Source organism: Branchiostoma lanceolatum, chromosome 15, assembly GCF_035083965.1.
Source record: "Branchiostoma lanceolatum isolate klBraLanc5 chromosome 15, klBraLanc5.hap2, whole genome shotgun sequence".
Lineage (NCBI taxonomy): Eukaryota > Metazoa > Chordata > Leptocardii > Amphioxiformes > Branchiostomatidae > Branchiostoma > Branchiostoma lanceolatum.
Window position 1 is genome coordinate 5,029,948 of NC_089736.1, and position 20,649 is coordinate 5,050,596.

General features: G+C 39.4%; 2 protein-coding genes across 4 annotated transcripts in view; one reads left to right on the plus strand and one right to left on the minus strand.

The window, feature by feature from the left end:
* LOC136449297 (DNA polymerase epsilon catalytic subunit A-like) overlaps positions 1–6,239 on the minus strand; it is a 40,037-nt gene extending 33,798 nt beyond the window's left edge. Inside the window, exons 1-7 of the mRNA XM_066449277.1 lie at positions 6,094–6,239; positions 5,275–5,398; positions 4,192–4,272; positions 3,447–3,584; positions 2,762–2,916; positions 2,083–2,215; positions 25–102 (exon numbers count right to left, since the gene is read on the minus strand). Of these exons, the coding sequence (XP_066305374.1) occupies positions 25–102; positions 2,083–2,215; positions 2,762–2,916; positions 3,447–3,584; positions 4,192–4,272; positions 5,275–5,398; positions 6,094–6,155 (771 nt within the window). The 5' untranslated portion in view covers positions 6,156–6,239. The remainder of the gene's footprint in view (positions 1–24; positions 103–2,082; positions 2,216–2,761; positions 2,917–3,446; positions 3,585–4,191; positions 4,273–5,274; positions 5,399–6,093) is intronic.
* A 2,519-nt stretch (positions 6,240–8,758) lies between these two features.
* Positions 8,759–20,649, plus strand: part of LOC136420458 (uncharacterized) — a 37,707-nt gene continuing 25,816 nt past the window's right edge. For all 3 annotated transcript variants that reach the window (XM_066407395.1, XM_066407396.1, XM_066407397.1), the window contains exon 1: positions 8,759–8,948. In XM_066407395.1, the coding sequence (XP_066263492.1) occupies positions 8,852–8,948 (97 nt within the window). In that variant the 5' untranslated portion in view covers positions 8,759–8,851. The remainder of the gene's footprint in view (positions 8,949–20,649) is intronic.

A 20,649-nucleotide genomic window follows, 5' to 3' on the forward strand; every position in this document is an offset into this window, starting at 1 on the left:
ATGTGTGGATGTTGTTGAACTCACAGGTCTGTCCAGCAGATCGTCTCTCCTAGTGATTTCTGGAGGAAGTGCACCTCGGCCACGCACAGAGTACCAGTGGCCCTACAGTGGAACATACAAGACTTTGAGCCTTAGGCTGCACCAAGTAATTTTTATGGATGACGTCCGCGCGCGCATTGATTTTGGTCTTTGCCCAGAAAAAAACCAAGAAATTCCGCTTCCTGTAACTATGACCAAAGAGTTATGACAGTGCCCCAAATTGTAAGATTAACGTAAAACTCGTCACGCGAAATGCATGAATAAACGCCTAAGGCTATTGGCAGGATCATCCTGTCAGCAGTAGAAAAATTTGCGCCGCTGACAGTATCATCCTGTCCGTAGAAAAACTTGTACTGCTGACAGGACGATCCTGTCAGCAGTCGAAAAATCTGCATTGCTGACAGGATCATCCTGTCTGCAGTAGAAAGAATTGCACTGTTGACAGGATGATCCTGACAGCAGTGCATATTTTTCTACTGCTGACAGGATGATTCTGTCAGTAGTGCAGGTTTTTCAACTGCTGACAGGATTTTCCTTTTTTTTTATACTGTGTTCATCTGGGCGCAAACCGATGCGTGGGGCCGCAAACTCTAAATATACAAGTCGCCACGGCTACCCCCACCCGAGCTTTCTAGATTCTACGCTGAAATTAGCCATTTGACTTGTATTTGTTCCTATTGACTTGACGTGCAAGTAACACTAACAGCAGTTCATTGTCACAACTCGGACTCACTTTGTATGCTGAAAACTGAGTCGCTTAAACAGAGTCTTGAGAAACGGACCTTACCCACTGGGTATATTGAATCTTTGCCATGTTCAATAAATCCCATGCATTCACAGACTCGGATGATTTTGATCTAAGTAGTACGAGTCATTTGTAGTTGTACGTTTGAAACATAATTATGGAGGAATAGCAGGCAAACACTTGCTTTTTATCAGAAAATTTAGACTCTGATAAAAGGGATGATCCTGTCAGCAGTAGAAAAAATTGCACTACATGTAGTACTACTGACAGGAGTAGAAAAAATGCACTGCTGACAGGATGATCCAGGAAGACAGCTGCCACAACTGAAGCTCCTAGGCCCAAGTCTGTTTTTGAGGTATGAAAAGTTCTGTTCTTTAGTCTGTTTTGGATATCAAGTACCATGTACGAAAAAATTATAATCTGGGAAGGGGGAGTGTTTTATGCATTCATGTATTCTGCATGGATAATGATCATTAATTCGTTTCTGGTTATTCATACTTGTTTGGGAAATATGTGCTTTTTTTTATTTCTATCATTTTTGGTCCACATTTGGCTCTTGAATAATTGCTATTATTCATTAGGATTTCTAAAGCATAGGTAGAAATGTACATGTAGTAATGCATGCGAAGAGTTAATCAGCAACTAATTTTGCCTTTTTTATATACTATGTTTCTGCAGGACTGCAAAATCAACGGGATATGGAAAGAAACAGGACTGGACAACAACTGCTGTTCAACCTCAACTGATTTATTCAAATTATTGCTGTTTTCATGATGAATAAAAGAATTGTTAGTTGTTAGTGTGTTCTCTCATTCAATTTGTATCCTAACATGTGTGGTCGACTATTATATTTGAAATCTAGGCATCTTGTTATTTTCGGCCTTTCTTGTTTTTTTTTCGTGCTCTCGCATTAGATTTAGGGTCTCCAAAGGACGTCATCCATAAAAATTACTTGGTGCAGCCTTATAACACATTCAAACCCTTTCCTACGACCTAGACCCTGCAGTTTTTTATACTGTAATTCTTGATTTGTTAACAGTAACTTAACTTAAGCTACATTAACTGTCAGTAGTCAACTGCTAAAATTTCATCGTCACAAATATTTGATCACTAACATTTGAGAGTGATGTTTGTTTCCAATGTTAAAACTCAATGCTGTAAACTACTCCCTTTACCCACAATCGCTAAATTTACCAACTGCAATATTTAATGGATTTACAGTAAGTGTTTTTTCAGTCTCTAATACTGTAAATAAAGAAAATTGTGTAACAACATTTGATTCAAGGTAGTTTTCTTACCACGTGGATTTTCATGTCGATCGCCACGCGGACGTGGTACGGAACGTCGTACTCCCGGATGTCGATGATGTTCTCCATCTGGTCCGCGATCCTCTTGGACGTAGATCCCCCCTCCTCCTCACCTCCGAATGTACTGGAACAACACAGGAGTAACAAGATTTTCACAAAAATACCATTGCAGTTCCAGAGCAAGCTGCTAGGAAACCCCAACCTATGCCACTTCTTCCTTACATCAAAAGCTACAAAAAACGGAAGTTCTGCTGCAATACCAAGGTCACACACCAGGGGGCCCAAAATCGACCTTGACTTCCGTCTTTCCAACACCTACCTACATACCAAATATAATTACAATCAATCCAGAGGTTCTTGTATTTGTTTTTGCGTGGCCACCACAACATAAAAGTTGTAAAAGGTAAACGGGGTATAAATAATGTGGTAAATCTCAATAAAAAGGTCAACGGATCAAAAAGTTTTGAAAGCATGTTTCTCAGCTACTCCTCTACACTTACAAACACACATACATGTATGTAGCTTGCAAAGCTTGGTACTCATTTACAGCAGTCAACTAAGGTGTAAAGTGCCTTTCCCAAGGGTACAACATTGGGCCTGCTAAGGATTCGAACCCAGAACCATTAGATTCAAAGTCAACCACCCTAACAACAAGACCACCAGTCCTTACCTAGCCAACATCTGTGTGTAAGCATCGTTGGCCTTGTCTCTCTCCTTGTTCTTCCTTACAGCAGGAAAAATTTCTCTCTTCACTTTCATGAGCTCATTCACAGAAGGGAAGGACAGCTTCAGGTAGTTTCTCTTCAGTCCCACCAAGTGGTTAGCCTGTGATATGCATGTACAAAAAAATTGTTGAAGTTAAATACAAGTAGAAAATTGGTAACCTTGGTGTAAAAGTTATAGGTTCCATAGTGTAAAAGACTTGCAAAATGATTGCCTAAACTTGAATACAGCCAGAAAACTAAGTATGAATAGAAGATAGCAACCTTTCAGTTTGCTACATTGTTGATATTCGTTCCTTTGTTCAGACCCTTGTAGTGCCTAGTGGCATACAGCCATAGGACAGCAAGTTTTCTTGCTGATTCAGTAGTGGGGTACATTTTTACAGGGAGGGGTTGCTAGCTCTTTCCCTTTAACATGCTCAAGGTCCCCCACAGGCATTTTACGTCCCTTCTGAAAGACGTGTGCAGTCCCAACTGAGATGCCCTTCCTAGGACTGATCTGGGGTCTCCAAGTTACCAACTAATTGGAACCAGGAGCTCAACTGTGAGGCTGCTACCAGTTGAGCCAGAGGGACATCCCTGCATTGTTAATATAGAAGTTTTTAAGACTAAAAGAAAGAAACAGAACTGTACCAGATCAAGGTCCTCTTTTGGCGTTGTCTCCACTTTAGAGATGACACCCCCAAACTTCTTAGTGAGGAAGGAAGACACCTCCCTCTCACAGTCCTTCCTTACTGCGATGTAGAAGTACGGCTTGAAGGGATAGGAAACCTGCAAACAAAGACGGGAAAATACAACAGTTCCTGATAATATTCAACCATAATAAAGTATACTATTCAACGAACATAGATGTTTGTACAGAAAAAAAACCACTTCTGATGATAGTGGATTGAACATTGTAAATTACACTACTAGTACTAATTCAACGATAACGATGCCAGATAATCGGGTTCAATTCCAGCTGTGACGTCATAGTGATGACGGCAGAGTTTCAAAACCTGGCACGTGGCTTGCAAAAAAATACTGCTGCACAAACTCCCTGACCTTGAAGATACAAACAATTTTACTTTAATTGTTAGCAAGTGCATGCTTAGTCCAGTGGTTTGCGATCCTGCCTCAGGACCAAGAGGTTTGGAGTTCAAATCCTGGCTGTTGTCGTTTACCCTACATGCACGCTACTGGAAAGGGTCACAGTCCATAGGTCCACTGTTCATTACACTTGTTGAATAGAACTTCAAGCCTTTGAATGGATCAAACCTTACAGTCCAGTCTTACTGTTTCTTACTGTACAACACAAGCGTGTCACGATAAAGGGCAGTTTAGTGGATATACATAACAAACAGATAGACAAATTGAGTAATTTGAGACTGAAACTGACCTTGAACCTGCTTCCATCGTCCTGTATGAAGTAGTAGTCTACAGCACTGATCAGTCGTCTGTTCTCATCCAAGATGTCAGCCTGGGTGGAGAAAGTTTCGTTATGTTACGGTCACGATTGGAAAAAGGGGCCCCGCCGGGTGGTTAACAGGGTGTTATTTTCGGAATTTTTGCACTTTCGGATGTGACCCTTGCTTGGTCCCATGGGACATCATTTCTTACTGTGGCTAGGGGGCTATTCTTTGTCAAGACCGAATTTTTCTAAGTTAAAATCAAACAGGACCTAGTAACAAATAGACAGTTGTTTTTTTAAGACACCGTAAGCTAATCGTGAGAACACTGAGAGGTAAGGTGCACAAGATAAGTACTGGGTTTAATACGTATTGAAAGCTAAGAGGTTTGCTTATAATTTCATATATCGTATCTACTGTGAATAAGAACGTATTGAAGAAAGTTGTGCCAGATTAAAATTTGACTTTGCATCTATAACGTGTATGAGCACAAACAATCTATCATTTCGGTATCGAGTTAAGCTATGATTTGATGTTTAATCTTAACCCTTAAGCTGCCAGGGTTTTTAGCCAAGTAAAAATTAAAAATGTTTGACCCCTGACCTCCCTCACGAAACCCGCGAAACACCCGGCGGCGCTAACTCCCCTAACTTCCTGGCTTCGCGCGCTACACGCACGCAAAGCTGTTTTGTTCTGGGGAATACCCTATCCCGGTTATAACCGAGTCCAGCACACAAGGCATATTTCTGTATCCCTAGTTAAGTCGGGACTGGCAGCTTAAGGGTTATTAATATGCAACCAATTACTATTTTGTCAGTATTCTGTTACTATTATTATTGTCCGATTTGTTATTGTTATCATTTACTACTATAATTATGTTATGAATTGTTAGATTTATGTTATTTTTTGTTAATTTAGATGGGGGAAGACCTTGTATAAGCCACTATGGCTTTTTTTCTTCCCCCAGCACGTATATTTTCTTGTTCTATAATGTAATACAAAATGATTTTAATATGTGCGAATAAATCAAATCAAAATCAAATCAAACAAAGAAAACAAACAGATGTACTTACAGGATGCATGTTAATGAGCCAGCCAACACGTTCCGTGGGTTCTTTGTAACAGTCGAACCCGAAGCGAGAGTCCATCTCCGTACTCTGGATGGAACGTTCCATTCGCTTGTCCGAATCATCGAACCTGCCAATGGAAAACTAAATTGCTTTATCATGTCATACTTGAGCTGTGATAATGTTTGATGCGAGTGTTCAAGACAGGTCTGACTACGTTATGGACTTATCACATGAAATGCTGTTAATCATACAAAGAAGCTGCAAAATGAGCAAATGTATGCTGTAAACTGCAACAACAAAATATCAGAATACGGACACAGCTGTTCATAACCATGCCTCTTTTCTATCATAATTGATAAAACATACTAATTTTGTCGTAGACTTGCTCCTTCATTGCACAAAATGTATTTTGAACCCTGAGCAAAGTCTTCCAGGGAGATGTGATAGAACAAAAATAAAGAATCTATTGTTTATGATACCATGTTCGGCGTGTTAGGTCATTTGTTCAACCTTTCTCTGACAACTTAGATTTCATAAAATATTATGAAGGCAACTTTTTTTTTTCTTTTGCACGATCGCATCAATTTTGCAGTGCCCAGAAGATGTCATCCATACAATCAAATAAGTATGGCTTTAAATAAAAAGACAGGCAACATCTAATGCCGAGATTATGATGTTATCATGTAAATAAAGTTAAATAAAGTCAAGTCAATCGTTTGTTTTTGTATGAGGAGCGCGCCCCCCTCCCCAACCCACCGGACGACATCACTACACATACTGTACAAATCTATTCTCCTGAAAATGTAGATTTTTTTTCCTCACCTGGAATAACTGGACCCTCCATCCTTTTCGGCGACATATCTGCCGCTGTTTTGTAGCACCATTTTAAAGAAAATTCAACGACAATGTACAAAAATCCGTGAGGAACTACATTGGTGACGAAAGTCTTTTCATTTTTGGCGCGAAATGGTCTTAGCAGAACAGTCTATTATAGCCACGGGGTAAGACAAAGATAAAACTTACTATTGATACAAACCGTTCAAACTATTCTAAGCAAAGATCTGCAAAACACAGGTTTCAAAAAATAAAATTTAACATCTTGGTCATAAATAAGTGTTCAAAATAAATGTTAAACTTATATCAATAGAAAATACTGCTGTATTACCCCTAATGCCGTAATGAACCTTTCTGAAAAAATTCTCGTCAAGTCGCGCGAGATATTTGCCTCATTAATTCAACCTTTTTCACGGTCATGTTTTAGCGCCCCCTATCTCTCAGCCCGCCAACTGCAGCATTGCGAACCGTCATCAACCGCACCGTTGCAAGGATAGATACACCAAGGATCACCAAGCAGGTGGGTAAACCAAATCAAAATGGCAGACACACCAGGACTCGGAACACTTTTGAAAACCGATGGTGGGTAAAGAATTTCCCAAAGTGAAGGAAGACAAGGGACTGTCACGGTATAAAACCTCCTTGGGTATTGAAAACACTGAGTTTGTGGGCACCATCGGTTTTCAAAAGTATTCAGAGCCCTGATCGATGTGTCTCCTTTCAATTCAAGATCAAACACAGGATACAGCGCATCGTTTTGATTTGGTTTACTCAAGGAGGCTCTACACGACCTGCTTGGTGTATCCTATCCTTGCAACGGTGCGGTTGATCACGGTTCACAATGCTGCAATTGACGGGCTGAGAGATAGAGAGCGCTAAAACATGACCGTCAAAGAAGCTGAATTAATGAGGTACGTGTGTAGTGGTGCTTTGCATCAACATGCATGTAAAGCTGGGGAGTTGGCAGCGCAGTTTGGCAATTCCAAAAGATCTGGAAGCAACAGCACCAAACGCTTGCTGTTATAACACTGTAAGACTCCCGTTTTGTAACCCGCTATATTATATAAACACTATGACTGCAGTTCCCGTGCAGAAACCGGACGGACCACACAGCAGCGTCCTCTAGCGGATTTGTTCAAAGGTGAAAGAAATTGACGGCAGCAGGGTGCAAAGTTTTGGAATCTCATGGAGTGAACATGAAATATCAGGCATTCCACCTATGACAGTAACAAAATACAAGATGTATGTAAAATGACGATGCAAGTTGTATTTCAGATTATAAAGAGAGAACTTATCATATAATTGAAAATGCCATATCATCTTTTACAGGATATACGGAGGTATTACCAGAACAAATACACATGTATCATAATTGCACTTACATATTCTAATCGTTATTTGAGAAACGATTCTTATTTTCAGAGTAGGTCTATTTCTTTATAATTGACAAATTGCAATGACACAAAAATATGAAAGGAAAGGAAAAGATGAATGAATGAATGAATGAATGAACGGATGAATTACTTTCGAATGAATGAATGTATGCTTGGTCCAAGGATTTCATTATTGCCAATAATATCAGAGCATAAACGTGCAATAAAGGTATTTCATTCAATAATGTAATCTGGAATCCTTCGATGAATTACCGTTTGTGTTTATTGATGTCTATAATTGTAAAGTTGAGTGGTCCGCAACATCAGCTTGTCTGCCTGGCGCTCCACTATGTATTGTCTTGTTGCAACTTTTAATAAAGAATGAGAAAAAAGAATTTGAGACAAAATAATACTGTGCTGGGTGATTTGATCTCTAGTACCACATCCAGTGTTTTCACTAGACCAGCCTAGATATGAGTCACCCATATGTCCCTCATCACATGACAGTACTGTTCTTTCCCGGCCTGTTTCAGACGTATGCTAGTTTCCCCATGTTCCAGCCACACTCTTTCAAACGTAGTGCTGGTGACAACGGCGGTAACACTATCGTTTATCAGACGAAAACCCTACACGCTTTCACTCTATTCAAAACAAGGAGACCAAAAAGAAAACAAGCAAAACCGCTCGGTACACTCGCGTCATGTACCGTAGTGCCAGTTCTGAACAAACATACACGACAAAATCCAAACAAACTCAACAAAGGCGCACGTGGAGCGAGGTTGTACCGTCCAAACCACTTGTTGAAATTCACCGAACAGCGCCCAAGTGCCTTGTCGGGAGTTTTTTTGCAAGGCGCGCGGGTAAAATTGTACCAGCCACCTACAGTTCGAAAACTGAGGGCGTGGGGCTCTTTAAACAGCAGGGTGCATTCATTACACTTGGAAGTGGTTAATAATGTTTGTTTATTCAAATTAATTGAGTAACAAGAGAAACAAAAGTTGGCAGACACACGGAATAGACGTTATTTTCATGTAGTTTTATGATTATTTAAACGATAAAAATCAGCAAAATGATTCAAACAAGTGGTCCAGTTCATATCGAAGTTGGCTTTTAGAAATTGATCGTTATAGAATTTGCAATAACGTCACCATAAAGTGATTTATTTATCAAAAAGGTGACAAAATCTGATGTAGAATGTGGCAAAGAGAAAGTGTTGGGATTTGGTGAATTTGGCATGAAGTGGGCGTGGCCTGATTTGCATAATGAGACTTCCTGTCCTGAAGTCAAACAGTTCAGCACAACATGGCGGGACGGGACGACTAGCACCCACTTCTCTGTCGTTTGGGAGCGAGTTTTTGGTCAGTTGTTGGAAGATGGAGAGCTGTAGCTCGGATCAGAGTGTTCCCGGGAGTGACAGCGGGTCGTGGGCGAGGTTTTGGCAGCAGGACGGCCTGTCTTTCCTCGGGCAAGGTGAGTAGAAGTCACCGCCGGGGTTCGGGGGAAGTTACGGTAGTTGTGGGGCCTGCGGCTGGGGAGTTTAGTGTCGTCTGAAATGTCGTCTGCCAGAAACATATCGTGCCGTTTAAAATCATGCTTAAGACGGAAATGTTGGCACTTTTTGGGACAGCCACTGCCTGAATTTATAGCTAACATCATCGTCTTTAAGATTCTGTCATCTTAAATTCCCTCCAAAGCTGAAAACGTCTTAGAATTATCCCAAGAAATGCCCCAGAAGTTGACCGTAGTCATCCGTAAGAGAGCAAGATATCGTTCTGTTTAAAATCATGTTCAGGACGCAAATAGGGGCACTTTTTAAGACAATTTCTGTCCGAATTTACAGGTAATATCCTAGTCTTGAAGATTCTGTCATCTTAAAACCAGTCCAAAGCTGAAAACGTCTTAGAATTATCCCAAGAAATGCCCCAGAAGTTGACCGGAGTGGGCCTAAAGAGATTAGAACATAAGCTCTAGCACGCAGGACAGCAGTTTTGGTTCCAAAACAAACTTTCTAATTAGCTCTCCATATGTGTAGCTTAGAATACGTTTTAAACCTCCTTGTTTAAACTTATAAAAATGCACAAAGTTGATAATTTTCTGCCTGTAACGTTATAGCTGAGAAACTTTTCTGAAGTACAACCCTGAGAGTTGTTGTTTGTTATATTTGTATGAATTGACATGGTTGTGTCATTTATTATTTTTGATAAGGAGGTTATGTTTTAGTTATGTTCGTCTGCCTCTGTTTGTTGGTTGGTTGGTTGGTAGGTTGGTTGGTTGGTTGGTTGGTTGGTTGGTTGGTTGGTTGGTTGGTTGGTTGGTTGGTTTGTTCGTTGGTGAAGACGATAGCTAAATATCTCTGAATGGAATGTCATAAGGGTTTGGGCATTGACCATGGTCCAAATGATTAAAATTGAATCTTGAAATGATTGAAAGGATTTTAATCAACATATTTATGAGTTGTAGATCAATTTCAATATGATGAGCAGCTATGGCAGAGGTTTACGTCATATACTGTGAATGCGTTTATTTTTGAAGTTTTATTTTGCTCTTAGAGGAAAAAGGTGGTATTTGCTTTGTTTAAAAACTTATGTGGTGAATTTGTGGTGTCATGAGTTCGTTGTGTAGAAGCCGCTGCTCAAATAAAACAACCGTGAAGGTTTCAAGATCTACAGTAGTGAAGTAGTGGGCAATGATGAAATTGTTAGAAACAATTTCTTCTAATCTTTTATACTTTTGAATGTTGAGACACTTTTCTAAATTTATGTTAAGGTCACATTTTATGGAATGCTACATGTTTTTGTAGCTATGTTGTTGTTTTATTAGTTTATGTTTGTAGCTATCAAATTAAGGCAGAGGATAGTCCATATTTTCTTCACCACTTTGAATTCCCTTCTATGTCCTAGATATAAATGAGGCAAGTCCATTTGAAAAGCTCAGGGTAGGTCAGTCCGGAAAGTTTATCAAGCTGATAGAATTGGGGTGGGTCAACAATTTAAAGAATGGGGAGGGGTAAAAAATTAATTGATTTTCCCCCCTTCAATAAAATTGCACTGCCACAAAATGTTTGACAATTGTCAATCTAAGCCATGATTGTTAAACCTTTTTGTTCCAGTCGGAAACATTATGAGGTCTTAAACTTCAAGTAGTGTCACCAAAAAGGTCTTGAAAGAAAAGTATATCCATCCTACTAAGAGAAACTAGCTAAAAGGAGTGTAGGACTGGACTTCTGTGTCAACAGCAAGATCGTGGGCACAGCATGGAGAGAATTGTGGCGTTACTAATGCCAACTGGACATCCCCCAAAGCAAGGCCAGTTTGTTTTGTTACCAACTCCTTGACCCTTTGGCAGAGAAGCTCTTTTCGCTCCCCTAGAGGCCAGGGCGGACTCTGGATCCAATTTTCCAGTGGAAACTTGGGCCCCAATGCTATTTTCCTTCTGTCTGGTTTTCCTCTGGTGTGGGAAGCGGAATTCGGTCCCTCAGACAGCGTAATGGATAAGGTGTCTGGAAGAGTGGTAGAAGTCAGCGTTTTTCTCTGCCAACTTGGCCGAAAAACAGATTTACCACTTTGGCTGGCTTGCCAGGTTTCTCCATACAGACTTGATAACTGTTCTTTGTTTCATTCACATATGGCGGCTTCCGTTTATTAATAGTTTAGGCCTTATATTATAACCTGTTTATCACATCTGTCTATGCTGAAATGATAAATGATGATTAGAGTTGTTTTTCTTTCATCAGATCTCGATGGTATCTGTTGACAAGATTTACAACATGTGAGATTATAAAGTCTCATAAAATCACAGCAAAACAGTTTTGAGATTGGTGAACCTTTTTGTAGAGTTTAGTTTTGTCTGTGCGTCCGACACAAAGGGGGAAGCGAAGAGGAAACTTAGAAAGGCTTCCAAGGTCCCCTAATTGTCAAGAAAGCCTGTTCAGCATTCTTTCTGACAGCTTTAATCAAGTTGGGCCCTCCCTATCAGATGTCTTCTCTAACTGGGTAACCAAATTTAAAGGCGTACAGGGCAGTGCAAAGTAATTTCATTCCGAGACAGAATTGAAAGGATGACCAGAGAAAGAAAGAAGAAGGAGGAACCAAACACCACCATGTTTAATGGAAGAGACCTAAAAGCCAGAACGCATCCTGTGACCCATATTTAACTAGATTACAGCAGTTGGTGACCAACAAAGGGTGCCGATTTTGGCTTGCTCGGTGCTTCAGCGCAGCCAAAATTCCCAAACAGACACGTAATGCCGGTAATGCCAGACCTGTGTCTGTCTGATACTTCTCTCTTGTGCTAGTCCTTTGTCATTCCAGAGTTCAGTTTGTGCAATCAAATATACAAGACTTGCTCACAGATCAGAAATGACAGAAAATTAAAGAGCAGAAACCTGCTGAATTCTTACAAGGTTAACTACAACAGAAATGTATGTAGCTCACCTAATGATAGTTCTTGTTACAGTGGTACGGTTACCTGTGGTACTTAATGACACATTTTCACACCTGTTCTGACCTGTGGTTTACAGGTAAACCTACCTTTTTGAGAAAATATTGTACCTTAAATTTTATTTTCAAAATAGACTGACTGAAATAGTTGTGAGGCAAGCAAATGATCAGAATTTATCGAAAATACTTCCAGAAAGCTTACAGATTGTAGCCACATGGTTAGGAAGCAATTTTTTTTGAGCCAGCGGTCATGATCACTATGGAGGCTGGTACTCAGGCTATACAGATTGAATATTTTAAACTAAAACAAAATTTTTTTTACATTCACCTGTAGGGTTTGTTGCATGCTAAGATTTAACCTATTCCTTGCTGCCTTACCTCTGTAACCAACAGAATTGGGTACTAAAAGACAACCCCAGCAGGAGGAAGTTAAATGTTGCATGTAACATACCTCCTGGTGGTATGAGTTGTTATGTGGATTTGGATTTGTCCAGTTTTAACTTTAAGATTAAAGTAGTTGCAAATGTAACTTCCGACAGGTGAAAGTAAAACGCAGTTGTGTACTGTTTGTGTGCGTTGTTTGCCAGCCACAGGCAAACAACAACAGCGCACTTGTGTTCAACTTTTGACCCATCTTAAGTAATTTCATGGTAAATTTGTGTGCCCCAGCAAGAAAAATAATCAAACCCCCATCAATCAAGCCCTCAAATCCCCCTGACAAGTCAAAGTATTTTAATGGGGTCAAAGTCAGAAAGTTGACCTGCCCTGGTGACATGTAATGAATAAGGGCATTTCCATGTAAGGTTTATAAATATAAACATGAATTTGGACATGCCTGTGCAAAAGAACAAGCATGTACTATGTAATCTCCAAGCAGATACTGGGTTGAAGGATTGTAATGTTTTCAAAGTCTTCCTCATTTTACTGCCAGCTGGTCTATGTCAGTCAAAAAATGTTGCAGGTTTTCTCACCCATTATTTGCAGTTGATTGCAAGCTTGTGCTTTGTCTGAAGCCAATGTTGTGTTGAGGTAAATACAGAGTGTACACAGGTTGTTTTACATGTTGTAGTTTAAATATTTTTTCTTGGGAAGTGGTTTTGGTGACTTGCAAAAGCAGTGTGCAACTTTTACATGTAGTTGCTTGGGATTTCTTTCCATGATTTTGAAAATAGAAACTGAATTGCTTGTATATAAATGTATTATAATTAATTGACATTTAAACTTATTCAATTTTGATGAAGGTTAGACATCCAGGTAACAAGAAATGCAAAGTAATAGTTACTCAAGGAACTTGATAGAGTAGAGTAGATTTTAGTAACGGTCTTACTCAGATACCGTTTTATCAGGTACATGATGTAGCATCCACTATACCTTTTGTCGTTTATACTAAGCAAGATTTGTAGTACAACAGGTATTTAACCAAAAACTATGATATGTATTTTTACTTTGTTGGACCGATGCAATCTTAGCTGCCAGGATTTTCAATGAATTAGGACACATTTTAGACCTGATTCTTGGGAGCATTCAAGGCTGTTTTCAAGACTGTTTTCCATGCAACTTTGCCAAGTGCCAAATCAGCAGTGTCTATTGTCTGAGAAATTCGTTACTCTGGAGCAGTTGGCACTTGGCAGGCCAAACTGTGGACAGGACAGACGCAGAGGGAGGAACTTGATTTCACACACCTTTGGACATGGTCCTGTCTGATTAACAAAATGCATTCCCCATAGATAAACTCATAAATCTAATCCAAAGAAGGCTCACTCACAAGTTGTTTATTAACCAAATATGTAGTTATTGATAATGGAGGAAATGTGTTGTACATTTTAGACTGAAAAGAAAAGAAAGGCAATTCTTTTGTAGTGTGGAATGGGAATTCTCCTTTTGAACTTTCTGATTAAAAAACAGCATTCCCAATAGTTTAACTCATAAATCTAATAGAAAAAAGACTCAAACACACAATTCATGGAGAATGCAGCCATAGAGGTATTGATAGTTGAGGAAAGGTGTTGTACGTTTCAGACTTGAAAGAAAAGAGACGGCGATTCTTGAAAAAGTTGTAGTGTGGAATGGAGAGTCTCAAGCATTCTTGGTCAAGCCCTGCAAAGCCCTTGGGTCCTGGAAGTGGTGTTCTTGGGAGCAATGAACCTACAAATCAGAGGGTCCTGGTCGACCCAAGAGACAGCTGTGGAAATCTGGGTTGTCTGGGGGGAAGGTAGGACCAGACAGCTGAACATCAGACAAAGTGCTGAGGAAAAACATATGGTCAAGAGTAGATAATGAAAAAAAAAAAAAAATAATAATAACCATCTTTTAAAAAATCTTGAATTTTTTTCTTTTAGTGAGCAGGGTTGAAATGAAAATTCAGGTGCATAGAAAAGAAATTGGGTGCACAACATGAGATGATGCAAAATGTACAACTGATTTGCTTCAGATCTTAAATCTGAAATCGTATAGGTACCTTCAAAATCTAAAACAAGTAATACAGCTTATAGATAGCTGTATACCGGTGTACAACTGTACGTAACACTTTATGAATATATGCACCTCGATATTTGTACAGGTTTGCAATTGTACACTAGTATACAGCATATTCTTGAAATTTACACTCAAGTTTCAGAACTTTGTCGCATTACTAAGTCTTGATAAAAATTTTGAATTTTTGAATCCAGTTATTTTGAATTCTAACTGAATTTACAAAGTTAGAATTGTAGAGTCAAGTCATGAAAAAAGGCAGAACTGTTTTGCTGACATACTACTTAATATTTCATGATGTTGCGCACCCAAAACTTTTTCTATAAACCTACATTTTTCAGGTTAGGTTCACCAGTGCACCCATTTGAAAAAAATGAATTCCGAGCCTTGTTTTAGAGTTGCAGACGACCTTCCAAATGGTTTTACTTTTAGGTAGAGGGCATTCCAGTCACTTCCCTGGCATTTTCCCTGGAAGATGTCAAGGGGCTCAGTTGCCTGGCAACCCATCTTGACCTACTCTCTCTGAGATAAGTAGGAGATAAAGCCAGTTGGGTCTGGTTCTGCTTGTTTGGCTTGCTAGGGTAAACTATCAAACTTTGGTGTGGAGGGAAGTACTGTAAATTCTTTAATTTATGCAGAGGGGAATGGAGATTTTTACCTTGTTTTAAGTTTGCAGTTGAAACGATTTTGTTGTTGGCAGCCGTCAGTCTCGAAAGACTATGGCGTCGCATCCTGGCCAGTCTGTGGGTTGTCCGCAGCGTCTGCTGTGGCTGTACTGTCCAATCTTGGAAAGGCAAACTCGTTTACAGTTTCTGCATGTGTATCCCTCTCCTAACCTGAGTGCCAGCCTTTTTAGCTTCCGTCCGCTACCCTAGCTCTGCTGCGCTACCCAAGCTCCTCGGATCTTGGGTAGCGTAAGGAAGCTAAAAAGGCTGGCACTCAGGCTATCCCTCTCCTGGCCTTGTGTGTATTTTTGTGTAATTTGTTACAATTTTGTAGCACTGCAGTGATAATGTACATTGTAGTAGAGGGGTCACCGCGAAAACTGCGACGTTAAAACTACTGTGAATGTTTCCTGATTCAATGTAGATTTAAAACTAGCAAGATTAGTAAGCAGGCAGTAAGAAATACCGTAAAGTTTTTGTACAGTATTTTCAAACATCATACTTATACATCAAACTTTTGTCCTATGAAAAAGAAAATACTGTGAATATTTTGCAATGTACAGCAAAGTTATTAATGTGAATTGGAAGGGATCGATTGTATTATCTTATGACAATGATACAAAATACAGTCAAAACAGCCCAAGAAGTCCACTCAGGGGAACAATAAAATCTGGTCTATGTGGACAGGTGGTCATTATAGACAGAATTGTGTCAATGGGAAATATTACAATGTATGTGGTCACACTGGCCAGGTGGTCCTTAAATAGAAGTCATTACTTGTACAGATTTAACTGTAATCATATTGTAGTGCAAAGATGATCAACTTTCAAGTTTATCAATTTGACATTGGAGGCAGACTGAGGCTAAACAAGGGTAGATTTCAGGCTAAGGGGAAAGGGCAATGTCCTCTTGAAATAATTGTATCCCCCCGGGGTATGAGCCTATCCTCCTTATTTGGTTGGAATGTCTGTTAAAAAGTGTTATGATGCCTCAGGCAAGTACTTTTTACAGTCAAGAGAAGCATGCTTCAACATGTTTCTTTAATTTTGAAATGTTTGAGCCAGTAAATAACAACAATAACAGAAAAACTTTTCAACTTATTTCTGTCAAATTCATGCAAAGTGATGCTTTGGGTGTCGCTTTGGAAAAATTAAATTGATTAGATTTAGAACAATACTTTTGTTGAGAACGTGTTATATTACTAAAGGACAAATACTATGGCAACTACTTGTATGAACTTTCCAAAATCCAAGAGTGAAAGTTGACATTCTCCAAAGGATCAAAAATGAAAACATATGACTTAATGGAATTAAGTTAGGGAAGCTGAAGGCTTATTATATCAAGGTGATGCTATTCAACATTATCTGCTAATGCTCTTTTTTCAGCCCAATTTCACAGACCCCCCTCTTGGAAAATTACTTCAAGTGAGCTAAACCATTTAGTCCATTTAGCGAAGGTATAAACCTACTTAGCCGCCAGTACAAAAAACATCCATCTAAACGAATAACCTCTGTAATTTAAGCTCTGTTTTATTGTAAACTACAAAAAGGAAAGTTTCTGAAGCAAAATTCCAACGCTTTAGCTCGAAAGCCCTTCTTTTGGAGGCTACAACGCCACACCAAAAAACTGTTTGCTTATCTAACTGTGTAATGAATGCACTGCGGCTTACCGGACCTTCCTTACAAACAGTTGGGATGTACCTATTGTACTTTGCCCATTTACGGGGACTGCATGCTCTTTTGCATAGAGTGCAATCGGCCATTTTAATTCCACATAATTCACAGCCAAACTGCTTTGATTTAATGTAGAGTGTAATAATCTGTGCGTTGTACCTGAAACATAATTTGGACCTGAATTTAGCGTAAAGCAAATCCAAACACTTTTCTGAATTTTGCGTAGGGCGTTGACGGTATCCCCCCATGCAGGCCCCCATTTACAGTTCCACCTTGTGTCAAGTCATTTCTCATTCCAGCTTGACAGGTCCTTTCAATGTGACAATACATGTAAGACAATACATAAAGACATGCCTAGATGTCGGTATTGTTTTGACTGATGCTTTTGTATGTATGTATTTGACAGCCATTAAGAAATGTAAACATGATCAGCCATTAGCGCTTTACAAGTGGTGTGTACAGTACAATGATCTAGAATGTGTATTCTGGTAATTATCACTTAGCATGCAACAGGTTGCTATTTTTCTTTATCTATTGTTTGAAAAGTTTTATACAATACCAGAGCTCAAAAGTTGAATCAAAATTAATAAACTAGAAAAAGATAGGTTTAATATTATGAATAACATTTTGCAGATAACTAATAGAAATTGTTTCGAGCGCAGAGTTTTTGTGCCAGTTTATACTTTAGGTTTATCTTACATAGCTTTAAGCTTTTTAAACATGTTTCCAAGCATTGACAATGCTGAAAGCTTTACATGTAATGTATGAAAAGAATGCTGACCACCTGACAAGGCCATGCACACAAACCCTAAAGTACCCCTTGCTAAGTGGATATCTCAAGTGTTATAATAACATTTAGCCTCTTTGCATTGAGGTAAGGTTTGGTCAGCTGGGGGGTACGACAACCTGTGGTCAATCTATGCTGGCCATAGGGGTTACAAATCCAGTGCAGTGTCCAGTACTAGTGGGGTAGAGAGTTTGCAATGTATTCAGAAGGTTGGGGTTCAAACCTTTGTTAGGTCAGCATTTATGAGAAAAGTATGGGAGTTAAACACACTCCACTAATACTGGACTACCCCCCCCCCCCAACTCCTCCCCTGCTGTAGTGATGTGTGTGGCCCAAGGGCTTTTAAAATGGAGATGGGCATGCCCCTATACACAGAAGGGTGTGGGAAGGATGTTAACTTTTAACATATTTATAGAAGCTAGGACGAAAAAGGTTAGCATCTGTTATAGACACTGTCTTTTTCTACCACTTCAATTCTAAGTCTAAGTTATTCCAGACAAGCCCGAATTAAAACATTGCTTGGATTGGTAGAAAGTGTTAGTAAGTACTCACAGTCACAGGTATCAACAACCCGTTGATAAAAGTATTGTTGTAGCAGGTGCGACAGGTGGGAAAAACATGTCAGGTCTTTAAAGAAGGAAGAAATTCAAAGTTGTTTTAACCATTTCCCTGTTTAGGTAACCTTTTGGACCCAACTTTTTAATGTCTGTGGAAAAGGTTAAACTGTATTGTAAATTCACAAATTTTGTTGTTGGAAAGGTTTACACATCTATCACAAATCTATACACATAACCAGATGATCTATTGTGATTTGGGGCAATATGGCATAATGACTACATCATATGAAGAAAGTGTCAACAATGCTTAAAGAAGAATTCTGGATAATGTGTAGCCTCTATCAGGCTCCGCAGATTGCTGGGAAAATAGTAGAAATCGGCCAAATAGAGTTAATAGTATGCCAGGGGTACTCTGCTACACAGGGAAGCTCAATAGGCGAACCATATTGAGCTTCCCTGTATAGCGGAGTACCCTTGGCATACTATTAACTCTATTTGGCGGATTTCTACTATTTTCCCAGCGATCTGCGGAGCCTGGTAGAGGCTAGATAATGTGCTAGCTGGAATTAAAACGCCCAATTACATGTCAAGAATAATTTACCAAAAATTGGATCAAACATTCAAAGTGGTAAATTGTACTAATTTGTAGCTCAATACGCCTCGCAGAAAAAAGGGCAAGCAGCTAGCGAAGATCCCCACTGTATGTTCGTGAAAAGTGTTGTTGTTGTGATTCAGCGTCCAATTCAGTTGAAAACTCAATCATTTGGTTTACTTCCTTCATCAGCCTCCATGCCAACAGAAACTTCCAGGGCAAAACATGGAAACCAAAGCCACCAACATGTCAGAATCTACCCGAAATAATCACTTCTACCCCCTGCAGTCTAACCGATGGCTTTGTTAATGTTTGAATGGGGTAGGAGTTGGGAGGGGGGTAGTCCTGCGGAGAGCTTTGGCAGAAATCAACAAACAGATTATAGCCACGTTTCCGCCCGAATTGACAATATTTTCCATGTCACTAGGTAAACCAAAGGCACATACATTACATGCGTATTTGGTGCTGTTGCCACCACAGATAAGCTTACTGTAAATGCAGAGATGTTCGCGGTGGTTTTATGTTCACGTTTTTTTCCTGCGACCATTTCACTGCAAACTTAAAACCACCGCGAACATTTTTGTCTAATACTGTAGCAGTATGTGACTAAACCGCTGCCGCAAACTTAAAACCACCGCGAACACTCCTTTCTTGCCATAGCACTAAATAAGAACCACGCAAACTTAAGAGCAGCTGTCTGTAAAAACCAAGCATAAGGTGGCCAAGTTCAAAAAATGAAATTTTCTTAGATTTTGTGTGGTGGTAGGGTCTTGGCCCAAACCTACAAAAATGGGAAAGTTTTGGGTCGGAGGTTACCAGTTGCCATGGCAACGGCCATTTTTCAAAATGGCGGATTTTCGCCTTGTGAAGGCCCCTCTCTCGCTCAAAATGGACCATCTTTGGCCTACTGTAACGCCCACAAATGAACAGAAATGTTGCTGCCTCTAACATATTATATCATCCATATCTTAACAAGACAAATGATGTAAAGTGTTGCTCGAAATGTTTTGGCAGTGAGATGCAACAAACGTTTAAAGATGACCTGTTTTTGTAAAATTTCAAAATTGACAAAACGCCATTTTTTGGACGTTTTTAGCAAGCAATACCTCCTTAAAAGGCACTTCAAATTTGTTGATTTTTGGCACAACTCTAGTTTAGACTTTTATAAATATCATATTAAAAAAGATGTTTGGGTTCTCAATGGGGCGGGCCACAGTGACCCAGAGACTAAGCCATTTTTTCCATTGTAGCAGAATTTCAACCACAGAATTGAAGGTGAAATAAACATGTGCAACTTGGTGATTGAGATAAGAATGACTTTTCTTTAACTTTTTTATGCTGCAAGAAACCTGCCTGGCACTTAGAAAAGTATTTTGTAACAGTTGACGGTTGGTTGCCATGGCAACGGTCATCTTTGTTGTTAATGATGGATTTTCACATGGTTGTATTAGGAAAACATCCCTACCTGCTGATTGCACTGGAGATATGGACATAACTTTTATATTTCAATATAGCATGGTTTTCAACGTTTCATAGACCAAAAGTTCAAGATCAAGCATAAAGATTACGAGGGTGTACTAGGGGTTATCAGAACCAATGAAATCAGAATTTTCATCTTGCTAAATTTTAGTCATTTTTAAGGGGCTTTTTCTTCCATCATGGGCAAAGTTGATGAATGCATGGCACATAGAAAAGTATTTTGTAACAATTGACTGCTGGTTGCCATGGCAACGGCCATATTTGTTCTTAATGGTGGATGTTCACATTGTTGTAGGAGGAAAACATCCATAGCTTTGCTATATATGTAAAGAAAATGAAATCTGACGTTTTTTCATGTAACAAAGAAACCTACCTATCACTTAGGAAAGTAGGTTTCTTCAGGACCGACAGCTGGTTACCATGGTAACAGTCTTTCAAAGGTTCAAAATTGGTTCGTCTTCAGGATTGGCAAGGTGGAACTTGAGATGATAAGATGATTTTTTAAAT